This window comes from Cyrtonyx montezumae, unplaced genomic scaffold (assembly GCF_038088225.1).
Source record: "Cyrtonyx montezumae isolate F1298 unplaced genomic scaffold, pur_monq_1.0 scaffold_0, whole genome shotgun sequence".
NCBI lineage: Eukaryota > Metazoa > Chordata > Aves > Galliformes > Odontophoridae > Cyrtonyx > Cyrtonyx montezumae.
The window spans coordinates 43,155,650-43,170,392 of record NW_027071824.1 but is presented as its reverse complement, the minus strand read 5'-3'; the positions used below and the strand labels follow the sequence as shown (position 1 = coordinate 43,170,392).

At 36.9% G+C, this 14,743-nt stretch overlaps 1 protein-coding gene across 3 annotated transcripts in view; it reads left to right on the top strand.

Annotated features, from left to right (window-relative positions):
• Window positions 1–14,743, top strand: part of L3MBTL3 (L3MBTL histone methyl-lysine binding protein 3) — a 76,212-nt gene that overhangs the window by 20,383 nt on the left and 41,086 nt on the right. For all 3 annotated transcript variants that reach the window (XM_065733858.1, XM_065733866.1, XM_065733876.1), the window contains exons 3-7: window positions 2,952–3,063; window positions 5,216–5,375; window positions 6,370–6,508; window positions 8,122–8,206; window positions 10,399–10,490. In XM_065733858.1, the coding sequence (XP_065589930.1) occupies window positions 2,952–3,063; window positions 5,216–5,375; window positions 6,370–6,508; window positions 8,122–8,206; window positions 10,399–10,490 (588 nt within the window). The remainder of the gene's footprint in view (window positions 1–2,951; window positions 3,064–5,215; window positions 5,376–6,369; window positions 6,509–8,121; window positions 8,207–10,398; window positions 10,491–14,743) is intronic.

Genomic DNA, 14,743 nt, shown 5'->3' with positions numbered 1-14,743 from the left:
ACTCAGTTTATGATACGTGTTAAATGAAAAGAGCTGCATTTAAAATGTGTGTTTTTGCCTTTGTGGCTCACCTGTAGGAAGCTCTGAAAGTGAAACTTTCTGTTTAGTTGTTACGTTTATTTGCATTTATTTTACTGTAGATCTGCTCGGAAAAACTGTTGAGAGTTCTTCCTCTTTTCTTTAAAGACCACTGCCTCCATAGGATAGAATTGAGGTTTGATTGTCTTGTTCAGAGGTTACTTAATGTTTGCAAGCAGACATTTGGCAAAAGTGAATTAAATTCATACCCAACAACCTTTCTAATGTGTTCTCTTTTAAACATTGAAATTTAGGCTACTTTATGAGATTATTACTTGATAATTGCCTGATGTTGTTTCCATCGATTTTACTTCAATGTTTTCCATCCATGTCTGCTTAGTGAAGACAGGTTTAAGGAAAATATCTTCATCCAGTGAAAATTCATGTATTTACTTAAGGAATTTTGTGACTAAGAAACATGTTTTTACTTCTTGTAACACTGTTGGTACTTCCCCGAGGTTAGCTCCTGGTTGGACCTTTGTCCTATCAAGACAGCAGAAGTATGTTAAGATTACAGGAAGGATGCTCTTGATATTAGCTTGGATCACCAAAATAGAGGAAATATTGTGAGAGAATATTTTCCTTTTTTCTTTTTCTTTTCCTTTGTTCTTTTTTTTTTTTTTTCTATCGTATCTTTACAGATAGAAGAGGCTTAAGGTTTTTTTTGAATGGATACAAATACCACCACCATTAATATAAATCCCTTTCTGTCATCCTGCAACAATAGACACTGGCAGCTCTTACTCTGTGAGGGCTTCGTGCAACATGTTACTCTGTGCAACTATCTGTACTGTTTTTAAGTAATTAACCTCTGTCATAAGTTTTCCATTGCTGTTCTTCCTTGACTAAAACCAGAGCACAACTCACTAGATCTGAGGCATTTTTCTGGTCAGCTGTTGAGAGCTCACTGTGCAGAGGTTGCATTTTGGGAAACAGTGAGCTAAAGCAGTTCTGTCTGCTGTGAGTTCATGGCTGAACACTTGTGGGGATTAAGCAGGAGCTCCTGACATCTGTAGAGACAAGGCTGTGAGAAAAGCAGGACTGACTCCCACAGACCTGGCTGGTGGCCTACAACCAGTGTCATGCTGTCCTGACCACTGAGACAGGAAGCAGTGGTCACACTCTGTCCCTAAGCCCAGTTTAGTATGCTGGCCTAGCTGCTACACTGTTTCTGCTGTGAGCATCCTCAAGTAAAAGGGTATCCAGGAGCAGCCTCTCTGCAGTCATCTATTTTTAGGTATTTGAGGCGTGTCAGTCAGCCCCCTGAAGTCTGAAGGGCAGGCTGGTGTCAGTGTGGCACAGGTGATGGATGTGGGCTTAACACAGATCAGGCTGTGCAGAAAAGCTTTGGATATCATCTGGACCTTTTAGAAACAATTTTAGAGTGTCTTTGTTTGTTGTGGCTTGTCAGCAACAGAGGTGAAGCAAAGCATTTGGGTCTGCACCTATGTCTTTATGCTAGGCCAGCTGCTGCAGTACATGGCTCATAGAAAAAATGCAGGTTTTGCTTCTAGCATCCATTTTCTGAGGCAACAGACAAAGCACAAACAGCAAATATTATCTTAGCAGAAGTAGGAACCAGATGGGGTGCCGAAGTCAGCTGTGAGACCCAGGATTTCTCTTCCAAACGGTAACTGTTTCAATCCATTGGAGCAGCATAAATGTCTGTCCACAAACTTGAGTATTGAGCGTGTGGTGTTAGGGTATTTAGTGTCCTTTCGAAACTGAACTTGTGGTCTTTCAGTCCAGATGGATTTGTTGGCAGCTTGTCCGCAGTTGCATTTGTGTTGCAAACGTAGCTGATTTGAAGCAAAATACTTGGCTTTCAGTCAGAACCACTTGCAGACCACAGGGGGGCCCAGTGTAAATGGACATGGTTCACCCTGGACTCTCATGAGGTGCAGAGGGGCACAGTGCCAGCACCTTCCTGAGCCACAGTGCTGGGCAATTTTTCTCTTTACTCAATATAAAGTTGCGTAGTTAACGATATAGAAATATGCTTAATACTGCTGCCCTGAAAAAGAATTCCAGCAGGTGGGTACAGGGGAGCTTTGAAAGACTCTCCTGGACCTAATTTTTTTCTGTTGATTTCCTTTGATCACAGCACCTCCCTTCTAGAAAGAGCTCAGATAGTTACACCCCCTTTGCTATTTAAAGTAGACAGTCACAGACAAAATACTGCCTTTAGTTCAGCCCATACACCCAGCTGGGCCTGGAAACCAAGTAGTGGCTGGGAAGCAGGAGGTTTATTTTCGTCTGGTAGCACAGTAATTATTACGGCATTTGGAAGACGCTTTTCTGCTGGCGGCAGGATGGTATAACTCACAGTGATGCTGTGTAAGCACAGCATGTGGGATATTGTTGAGCCTTGCTTCTGGCTGACAGTAATATCACATTCAGTGTGTAATTAAACAGTTCATAAACTGCCTTGAGATGTTTGTTTATGGGCACTTTACAGCAGAGAAGTGCAGTGTTTTGCAGGATGCTGGATTTTTTGTGCTCTGCAAAGCATTTGTATTTGATGTGCCATTTCTTTGACAAAAATGCTCAGTGACCAGAGTGCATTATTTTGCTGTCAATGAAAGACTATCTAGGTGATTTTCCTGCAAACTTCTGTTGCTATATTCATATGTTTTAGCTAGATACCAAACTGTGTGGATGCACGTAGATGTATTGATACTTTAGTAAATTGTAATTTTAGAAAACTAAATGAGTTTGTGTTTTGCTTTTCAGAAACAATACTTGTTTACTGGGGGATAAGCAGAAACGCTTGAAAATTGGGTAATGTGATGAGGATACTGTGTAAATGATGGTGTAAGAAAGCTCTAGTAAATTTTTACTGTACTTTATGCCATGTTTTTTTGTTTTACCAGTTTAGAGTGAATGAATTTGGAGCCCTGGAGGTGATTACAGATGAAAATGAGATGGAAAGTGTTAAAAAAGCCATGGCTACCACCACCTGGATGGTTCCAACTGCTCAAGAAGGTCAGCTAAGAGGTCACTGATGTTTTCTGTGGAAGACTGGGTTGTGTATAATGTACCAGTTTTTCTACATGACTGTCCTCCAAATTAAAATGGAAAATGTATTTGCTTAATGCACAAAGCATGTCTGATGATCTTACCTGTTTCTTGGGGTGTTAATAATTATGAAATAAATGCATTTTAAGTTAAAAGGAAATATTCCACTGTTAAACATCTGAAGCTGAATTATGGCCACATTATTCTCTTATACTGATTTTCTCTAAGTTTAGAATTAGTATTTTCCTGAACAAGAGTAGTCAGCTTCTTACTCCAAATCGTTCAGAATTTTTTTGCTGTTATTTTTATTAAGCTAGTTCTCTAGACTGCTCACAGATCGAACTGACCTACAGTGTTCATTTCTATCTGTAAACAGCCTTTGTGTAATACTGGTTGCTACTCAACTGTTACCACCATTCTCAATGTATGTCTCTGCACTTTTGCCTTGCTCCTGCTGGCTATACTTTATCACACTATTAAAATTAGCATATACTAACCATTTACATTTATCATGAGTGGTAACCTTCTAATAGTTTTGTAGTGTCTGTCTACATAACAAGATGCAAAATGAGATAATGTGTTCTTTATTTAAACTATTGTTGTAAGAACTTCTAGTGTCGAGAAGTTGGTTTACATGGTCAAAAGTTTTGAAAATTTTGATCCAGTGAAGGAATAGCATGAGAGAATATCATGGCTGTTTTTGTGATTACCTACAACTACCTTTTTTTCCTTCTCTTTTGTATTGTATTTCATCAGTTTTCTTTCTGAATATGCATTCTGCACGTTGAGAAGCAGAATTTGAAATTCCATTCTAACAATCATCAGTAACATTTCACAAAACAGGATAACCAAAGCAAACAAAAGATTTTTTTTGTTTTTGCCTATCAGTATCATGCAACTTTTATAAATAATTCTAAGATTTTTATCAATGGGAAGGTAGTTTGGATCTCAGCAAGAAGACCTAAAGCTTCAGAACACTGCTACTTTTGTTCTATCTGTTTTCAAGTAGTGATAATTTTTCAAATACTCAGGATTCAGATTTGTAATGAGTGACAGCAACATGATTGTGTACTAGTACAGCAGATTCTCTCTTCAGACTGAGAGATAACAATTGCCTACAGTAAAACCTATCTTCATCCCCTACTGTCCAGTAGGCCTGAAAAGTCTTGCTACTGAATTAGAGTGTGTTTTTGGGCACATAAACATATTAAGAAATCATCACAAATATATTGCATGATCTTTGATTCATTTATTACTCCCCAAAGATATAATACTGCTAAAACTTTTGGGTATGAGGAATTGGTTGGTTTGAACCTCTGGAGTGTAAATATATGGCGTAAATAATGTATTATTCTCCTGGAGATAGTCTGCACACAAGAGTTACTTTGACTCAATTTTTAAAGACAGTTTGGTGTTCAAACAAAAGAAATAGTGACTTGAAATTTGACTTTTGGGAGTGCAAAGTAAACAACCTGCTTTAGGAACTGGAGAACTCCAGTGCTGAATACTTGACTGAGCAAAAGAAACAGCATAGTCCCCTAGGCTGCACACCTCCTAAGGGGAAGTCATCTTAGAATAAATTAGTAACTTAGTATTTTAAAATCTATTTGCTACAAATTAGTTGGTTGGTTGGTTGGTCTTCACTTTTGGTAGACCTCGAGGTTGTTGAGCAGTAGTTGCTGCAGTATAAACTGGAATGTAGTCAGTGATTTATTTCCAGAGGTAAGTTATTAGCTATTAAAAGATAACTTCTCCCCAGATGACCCTGCATGTCAAAAATGAGGCATATCAGTGGGACACGAGGTGATGAACGCCATGTAACAAAACTCTAGATAGTCAGCACAGTTCCTATCACAAAATTCACTCTTTCCATGAGTGGCAACTCCAAGCATCAGTGTGCCAGTGATGCCAAGAGAATGAAATCATTGGATTCTTTCTGGTGTTGTAATAATGAAAACCCGTTACTCATTGGGAATAAATCCCATATGGACACTAATTCTCAGTTCTTCATTCTACCAAAAGTGGCATACTTCAGTTTCCAGTTTGCTTACAAGGCTTGCTAAGGATCATTGCAAATGTGTCACCTCTACATAAGTGTATTTATTTTTTCATTGTGCAGCCTTTTCAGAAAAGACAGGGATCCCCACAAAGTTGAAGGAAACTGCGAAAATGGATGGACTTGTTTTCTGTGAAAACTGTTATCACTATGGTACTGTAGAAGAATTTGTTCCTGAAGGGAAATTTTGCAGCCAAAAATGTGCCCAGCAAGTAAAAAACAAGTAGGTACTATTATAAAGCATATAAACCAAGAATTTGGCATAAATACAGCATGAGAGAAAAGTGGTAGGGTAAAACATTAATAGTGGGGCAGCCATGTTTTGATGAGTCTCCAGAAATTTATAATGTTCTTTCACTGTTTTGAAACTCAGTGTGTTACAAACATTTGCTTTTTGTCTGATGCTGATGTTGAAAGCAGTCTTCTTTGTTCAGAGAGTGCTGTGTTCTGCTGTCAGATGCAAACAGTGATACAGTCTAAGGGATGTGTGAATCAGTGTCAAACTCCCACCCTGTTTCATAATCACTGGAATTAAGATAATCAGTAATTAGATGGTTGGTGTGGTAAGTTAATTGTAATTAAGTGCAAGAGCTGTATTATAGATGACAGTGAGTAAAAACATGAGCATACTGTGGTTTCTCAGTTCCTTTTCTTTGAGCTAATGCAGTTCATCTCATTATAAATGAAGACTTGAGTTAGCAGGTTCATTCCATGTTGCACTGTGCATTACAGTAATTTTTAATATGTGTGTTTTCATGCATTTTCCCCATTTTTAGTTAATTGCTTTGCCATTTCTATTCTGATCGCTTGTTCAGCAATTAGTTCAGTCACATATCAACTTTCTTCAATTGGATTTGTCAGTCTTAATAATTACCTTTTCTTTGCTTTCTGCAAACTGCCTTGCAGTCCTAAACATCTCACAGTTTGCTTCTTTGCCAGATTTGGTGGTACGTGGGAAAAGATTTACTGTTCAAAATATGCTGAACGTGTTCAGTGCAGGCTGACAGCTGTCCTTTTGCAGTTCCATTGTTTGGCTTTCTGCTTAATTTTTGACAGATGTAATTTTCAGTAGTTTTCTAAGAATATATTTTGCATAATGCTGTAGGACCTATGAGCACTTGACCTCTAGATGTACTTACGTTTTACTTCTGTTATGAATATGAGAAATGAAATAATATATATATATTTTTTTTATCATTGTGTTGCTCCTGTAATAGAGAACCAAAGGAGGAAAAGCCCAACATGGAATGCAATGGGGATGATGAATCCAAAGTCATTCGGAAAAGAAAAACAAAATTACCTCTCAAAGAAGAGTCCAGGGATAATGAGGAGAAGAAAGAGAATCCTGATGAAACTGTTAGTGTGCACCATAAACCCATTTCTGCAAATATTTCAGTAGGAGTTTTGCCTTATATTGCAACACCAGTAGCTTTGTCACACTGCAAATAGAAGTGACTTCATCACTCCGTCAAATCCACAGTAGCATTTGGTTCTCTTACCACTTCAATTATGCCTCTTTAGCAAATTCTAATTGTTGGCAAGGAACTGATAGAAACTGCTTTTTTTTTTCTCTTCCTTCCATTCTTTTTTTTTTTTTTTTTTTTTTTTTGAGAACAGAACAAAGGGAACATAAAGGAAAACTGATGCTAACCCAGATTTGTTAGGACTTCAGTAAAACAAGACAATGTATTTCCCAATGCTTATTACTTTGTTACTCTACACATGAATAAACAATTATAGACTAGTAGTTTATTTGTAAAGGAAGTTCTGTTACATTTAAGGAGAGTGTACTTTTGATTTTTGTAATGTTATTTGCCTTGGAAAAGCATAGCCAACAGTTACCAGGACTTTCTTTGATTCTTGCTGTCATTACCCTGCCTTGTTCTGCAGACTCTGGCTTGCGGTGGCTGTTGCTACTTAAAACTAAATGCTGGAACTTGGGAGAAACATTTCATCTGTACTCAAAATGTTTTTCTGAGCCAGAAGAAGCAGCACGTACAGTGTTAATTTCTTTTTTTTTTTAACAGTGGATGGGTTTAACAGTAGGGGTATTTGTCCTGTATAAACCTCAAGGGGGCTTCCAGTTTACACATGCATTGTCTTGTTCCTTGGGGGACATATATGCAAAACCTCTTGCTCTTCTGGCTGGCTGTGGAGTACTTCCTGAAGGCATGAAAGTAGAAATGACAAATGGACTGGGATTTGGGTTTGTTTTATGCTGCAGTGTAATGCATTTTGGGGCATCTTTTTTTTTTTTTTTTTTCCTTTTGAGTTATTTTTCATTTGACAAGAAGTTACAGCACCTTCCCATAATGTTTGTTTTCCTCTGAATAGCTGTGGCATTACTGGGAGGAGCACTGCAGTCACAGAATTGTGGAAGGACACAGAACATGTCAGAACAGAGTCCACAGCTGTCTGTATAACAGTGTCCTCAGGAAGAATTCGGGGACAGCTCCTTTGCTGCCATATGTTCTGCTCTCCCAAATGAGTACCTATTTTGTTCGTCTGTTCAGATGCTAGGAAAGCTGTTACTGCCCAAACAGTGAAATAAACGAAAAGGTTCAGTGCCATTTTATGTTCAGTCAAGTAATTATACATTTGAACGAAGTAGAAAAAGCTTTGAAAAAGGTTTTCCTTCGTGTTGTTTTGGAAGCATGAACATATAGAAGTACTACTATTTGTGTCCAGCTCAGTTTGTCGTGCTGAAAGCTCGCTGATCTGTCCTGGCATAGGTAAAGCCATGCTGGCTGAGAGCCAGGTGCTGGGAGTCTTCTGTTTGTCCTTTCTACCATGTTTGCTGTGATTTGTCACTGCTTTCTTGCTTTGTTTTTATTAGACACCTACAGATTTGTCTCAGATAATGGAGATCTATGTGGAAGCCATTCAGATGAAGTCAAAGTTGAACCTCGCGTGTCTGTTTTTCAGCTATTACACTCTTCTGAACTAGTGTTTGTGCTCTTTTTATTTAGGAGGACAAATCTGAAGGCAGAATTTTGAGAGTCTCACAGAGAGCCAGGAGAAAAAGGAAAGGGGAAATAACAATTTTGAAACAAAGTAAGTTAAATTATGAAACTAAATCTGAAGTATCACTTTTTTATGGGATACCCATCTCTTACTGTGAATTGCCAGCATTGTTTCACCACGTTTTTATCTTCTATAAAATACAGTTTTGCCCATCTGCAAAAAGACAGTGTCAGTGTTATTTATAGTAATTAAATTGTAAGGGCTGAAGAACTGAGAGAACTGAATGGAAATTCTGAGGACAAAAAACAGCTCTTGGAGATTGATTGCCTTTTTACAAAGAGCCAGTTTATATACGCCTGGCAGTGCGGAGTCATATAGTAAGCCTAAATGTAGCTGATGCACAATTTAGATTTCTATTCATCCCCCTAAAGGGTGCCAGTATTAAGGGGAATCAGACCCATTGAGTTCCCAGATGTTGAAAGATACGTATTAAGCAGAAGTGAAAGTTTCCTTTTCTTTCCTTGGGGATCAATTTTGTATCTATGATATGGCTGGAAATAGATACATTTATGAAACTGTTTAGGAATAATTGCTATAATCAGTCCAATGGGAAATATACTACACGAAGTGGCATAATAAAACATATTTTAAATGAGTGCTGTTTTTTCAAGCTGTTCATATGATAGATACTTACTGGAAGATTCAGAAAATCAGTACTCACCAGAAAGCTACATCCTGCCCTCCAGGGTGTTTCTTTTGGTATACTGGGAGCCATTACCAGAAGTTGCCTTTAGCACAGAGTTCCAAGTAGCTCTGCTGCACACTAGGTATGATACACTGATCAAGGATGCAATGTGTAAAAGTTACAGAAGATTCTCTTCCTGAGATATAAATATCATTTCTGCAGTTGCATCCAAAACTGAGACCATATCAAGTATGTGAGATACAAGCACAAAGCTGATGCTGAATGGACACTGCTGTTCACTGACAGAATTATTTATACAGATCTGACTTGTTTGCTAGGAAAAATGTTGACTCAGCACATGAACGGTGATATAATGGAACATTGTACATTCAGAACCAAGTGCACAACTGTGTATTATTGTGCCAAGAAACACATCTCTTAAATAACAGAACAGATAACAGCTGGGTTAATTGCAAGTAAAATAGGCTTTAAAAGCATTGAATGAGTGCTGTGATTCTGAATTTTGTTATTTTTTGGTTGAATTGTGAGTTTCTTTGGGGGAGTTTGGCATCACCATTATTATGGTTCACATTTTAAATAAAAGACACTTAGGCAGAGTATTATTTAAGAGGCTTATTTCTCTTGTGAGTAGACTGCAGTCAGAATCAGACCAGGATCATGTTGTGGATGACGAGAAATCCTCCTGCTGACATGAACTTATGATCTGAATTGCTAAGCTACATTCATGGAAGAGGCATTTTAGGCAGTGAGCAGCAGAGCAGAGTGGCAGTGTATGAAAATAAATGTGTACATGGCCAGCCTCACAAATCATCTGTTTTTGAAGTTCCTGGCTTTTGCTAGTGCAGTTAGTTCCATATTTTCAAGGTCTAAAACCTGGTACTCACTGCTGTTTCCATAAGATGAATTATAATCAATAATGCATAAGCAAGTATATGCAAGTGTCCATACTGCATAGGTTCTGTTTTACTCTAATGAAAAAATGGGTCTGAAAAAAGGACTGGTGAAAGTTCTGATGGTTTGGAAAAATTTATTATTAAGTCATTGCCTTTCTACCCCAAAACATCGAACTACAAAGTGATGAATACTGTCATAGAATAATGTGTTTCAACTAAGGTTAAAAAATGACCGTGTGATGACTGCTATCCAATTGTAAATGCTTACTGAATTGGAATTTTCTTCTGAAGAAGAAATGTTTTATAATGCAGACCTATTTTGTATGATTTGATCAGATCTTCTTAAATGTGTTTGCAAATTGTACATCTTAATGATTTTTAAGGATCAATAAAAGAAAAGAGGCAGAAGGCAAGATTATGTAAATTGTTATCATAACACGAAAGAGCTTTTTCTTCTTAGTAAGCAAGATTGTAACTAATGGAAATGATTCTATGCAAACCTTCATGTTCATGGTGCCTTAAACCTGCACAACTGCTGTTTTCTTGAAATAAATCCTGAGAAACACCATGAATGAATTTAATAAGATGTACATTTGAGATAGGTATGTTATAAACTTCAAAATGCTGATTTTATTTTCGTGCGAATTTAACAGGGAAATCTTTGGTTATTCTATCCTTTACAGCTGTATCCTCTAAAGGGAAGCAAGTGTGGTGTTGGGCGTCCTATCTAGAGGAAGAAAAGGCTATTGCAGTACCTACTAAGCTTTTTAAAGAGGTATGATCTTCTGAAGATGAAGTCATCATCAAACAGTGAAGATGAGGAAACTTCTAGGGAAATCAATTTAAATAAAAATAATAAGAATATGACTTCTCTAGTGGTAAAGCTGAGTGATTTAGGCAGTGTATCAGCAATCATTGAAGTATTCAGAATATGTGTAAAATTAGTTATCTTTCTCTGTTTTTTCAAAGAAATGTGTGGTTTTAGTTGAATGCTGTCAGCTGAGACCATAGAAAACGGCTGTTTTTCCACAGTCTGCAAGTTGCAGTCTTTCCTTCTTATTTCTAAGGCTTAAAATCTGATACGTATCCTCTTTTTTATAGGCCATATTGTTCTTTTTAAATATGCTTAGAAAGGTGGTACAAAGGTCATCTTTCAGCTTGTTGCTTTGATTATATTACCTGTCTTTTCACTGCTCTTGCTGAAGTTATATTTTTTATTACATCTGATACTAGTTTGCCTTGTTTCCATTTTGCCTGTCATCTGATTAGCTGTCACATCATCACCTCCTGCTTGTCTTTTGCATGCTATGCCATTTCAGTGCTTTTGCTTGTGCTGTCTCTAGCTCGGATGAGAGCTCTGTGTGCAAATCACAACGCTTTCTTCTTTTGCAAAAGCTGACAAAACATATATGAACATTCTCAGCTGCTGCACTTCTGCACTGTATAATTCTAACAGTTATGATACTACTTTTTGATAGTTCCGTCCTTAACTTGGAATCTGTTTCTTGCATCTATTTGTTTTTATTTGCTTTACACTCCAACTGTTAAATCTCTCTTGCACAGGGATTAGCTTTTCAGCTTACATGTGTGTGTGGGGCTGACCTTTAATTGGTTCTTCTAGACATTGCTGAGATAAAAATTAATTGAAAAAGTAAAGAATATTGCAGTGTAGAGAATCCAGAAATTTCTAAGTGCAAGAATGACAGTTACCTGATCATCATTTGTTGTGTCCCCCTGTGCTATACACTGGTTGAAAAACTGACAAAAAAATCCTGGTAAGTAGTGTCACCATCTGAAATGTAGATGTAAAATGTGTTGCTCTACCTGTCTGAAGTTCCATAAGTGCTGCTGCTACAGCACACAGGTGTATACTGGCCTTTCTGAGCACTTATGCCTGGTTATTAAGTCTTGAATGGTAGGGTGATGTAGTGTTTCTTTTCTGTTTCTTCACCTCCTTCCTCATTCAGGGAATCTTATTTAATATTTTCCTTTAAAGTTTTTATCCTATTGGTAACTCCTGCTTTTTTATTTAGTGTACAGTATGTTTAAACCCTGTAGCAGAGAGAAGGTTCTTAATACCTATCAGAAGTGGCCAGGTAATATTACTCTGTTTTACAGATGGACAAGCAAACCACATTAACAGTAGTGTTCAAACAAAAATAAACAAACAAAAACATGCCCAGCAACAATTGTGAATCCTTGTTTCCTCTTTGGTTTTTGAGAATTACTGTACTTTTTTTCCAGTTCAGAAGCAGTAATTTTTCAACAGGATTTTTTTGTATTCTTCATTAGAAATAGTTAGGATAACAGAGAAGCCTTCCCACTATTTGTTACTTAAATCTCAGACTCACTTCTAGACTGCAACTGACAAGATCTTATTGTTCTGAGAAAAGGAAATTAACTGACCCTTGAGGTTTGTTTTTTCTTTTCTTTTTTTTCTTTTTTTTTTTCAATCTCCAATTCACCTAACACAGTCTTCTGGGTTTTGTCTATGTTCTTGCATCAAAGAAAAGAATTTCTAATTCTCAGTCTGTCATCTGGCCATTTGCTGACTGCTTTTGCCTTTACTCTTTTGTTCTTATTTATTTCCTTAACAGTGTATCTTTAAATGTTTGTTATGAAGGAAATACATGATAACTAAGTTTGTTACAGACTTTACCTCCAGTTCTATATGACATAAGCATAATGTACAAAACTGAAATCTGTTAAATAGCATTAAAGTTATTAATCCACTCAAAGTCACTTGTTATTTTACTGCAACAGAAACGGTGTCTTGCCTTAAAAGTTTTCAATTTGACAGTGGAAAGCATTGTGGTTACTCCATGTCTCATATTTCAGGAAATGGCTGTGTGATATTTGCTTAATCTTTGTCATACTGTTTGGAGAATTGGAAGTTTACAATGTTTATTATACTCACAAAGTAAAAAAACAGATCTGTGACTTAATTATTTCTTCTCTTTGTACCTGCTTTTGCAAAAACTCTATTGCCTTTTTGGCTACTGTTTCTCAACGTCATGCTATTTCCAGAATGTCATTTTTACACTAAAATATTTTATTCTGATGCAGTCAGTGATAACTGTGAGACTGTTGCATCAAGATGAGCTTGGAAAACTCCAGTTTATTGATGTTTTGAAAATAAAGTTTTTACTTTCATCTTGAGCAAGTATCCAAAATTACGCATAGTGTATTTTCATTAAATGGTCATTGGTAAGAAAAACCTTAAGCATGGCATTGCTAAGATGAAATCATTTTTCAAATCCGTGTACTTTAGTCAGCAACTCTGATCTCTCAAACTGAGCTCTACAATATCTAACCTGTTTTTAGAGGGGACTCTTCATCTATTAGCTGGCCCTTTAGGCTGGTCTAGTTCTTCATTTCCCTTCCCCTTAACTGTGTATTCCTGCCCCTGTGCCATGTACTGCATTTTTTTTTCTCCTGGACTTATTATTCAGATGAATTGCAACCAGAGCCATCAAAGAGAGGATTCTCATCCTTTCATGTAGAGACCTACAGAGGTCTTACCTTTCATTGACTGGTGGTACTTTAGATGGCTGGATAGCATGTATAACTTTTAGGTAGCGTATGGTACAGATCCTCTCTTTGTGTTTCTCTGTATTCATTTCCCAGGAGAGTTTCAGATATTTTGGCACAACTGTGTTCTGTATTTTTATTCACTTTCTTGATCCTCTGCATTTATTCTTTTGCTTCTTAAGATTTTGTGTGAATGGATTGCATATTGTTTTAACTATATTTGATTTTTATTTTGTAATGCATATGTTCTTTTTGTATAAAACTTTGTTGTTAGTATTCTGTCTAAGTTCGGGGAAAATTTGTGATGAAAGCATACAGTGTGCTGGTATCAGAAGCATACAAAAATAGTTCTAGGATCTAACTCTCTGTATAAACAAGAGTTGCCACATAGGGTAAGAAAAATACCCTTTACCTTGCAAATCAAAGTCAACAATGAAAGGAATTGGGGGGCACATGTAATACTTCTCTTGTGTTTTATCAGTAACTGTTTAGGACATAAAAAACTCACTCTGAATTTAGTAACTCCTAGAAAACTGTTCTTTATTTTATTCAGCTTTTTTTTCTGATGTTCTTCTCTCCCTTCCCTTCTTAAATTTAACCTTAATATCTGTAGCTTCTGCCTTTATTGAAGAACAAGGAGAACGATACAGGGAAGTCAGTGCATTTCTGCTGAAAATATTCATCCTGCTTTGCCTAATTTCACTTTTTTTAATGTTTTTTTTCTGGGTTCATTGTAACGTAGTATAAGAATCATAGAATGGTTTGCACTGGAAGGGTTGTTTAAAGTAATCTAGTTCCAACCTTCTGCTACAGGGAGGGACACCTCCCACTAGACCAAGTTACTCACAGCCCCATCCAGCCTGCCTTGAATACTTCCAGGGAGGGAGGATCCACAACCTCTCTGGGCACTCTGTTCCAGTGTCTCACCATGCTCACAGTAAATAATTTCTTCCTAATATCTAGTCTAAATCTATCTACTTCCTGTCTAAAGCCATTTCCCTTCATCCTGGTGCTATCTGCCCTTATAAGATGTCCCTCCTCAGCTTTCCTGTAGTGATTAATGTTCCACCGATGCAAAAATGTTCATGGAAAATGAGGTTACCTAGATTGAACACCTGAAGGAGAAAATGATGTTAGAGGCAATCCCTAAACTGAAATGATACATTGTATTTCTGCTTTAAAATTAATCTTGGATGGTCTAAGGTGGAGAAAAAGCAGAGTATAATTGTTGTGATTATTAGAGAAACATTGACCACCAGAATGTCGTGAAAGTGTCACTATACAGGCTGAAAAAATAAATAATTTCATTGTTGGAATATTTTATTGTCAATTAGTGAAAAAAGTTGTGGGTAAACTTTGTTTTCTCCTTGGTTAACTTTTTCTAAGCCCTCATAGTTTTCCTAAGTACTCTAAAGCTACACGTCATTCTAATATTACTGTTTTTTTCAATTTCTCTTTTCCTCACTTATGTTTTTAAAAATGCAAAGCTTACTTTAA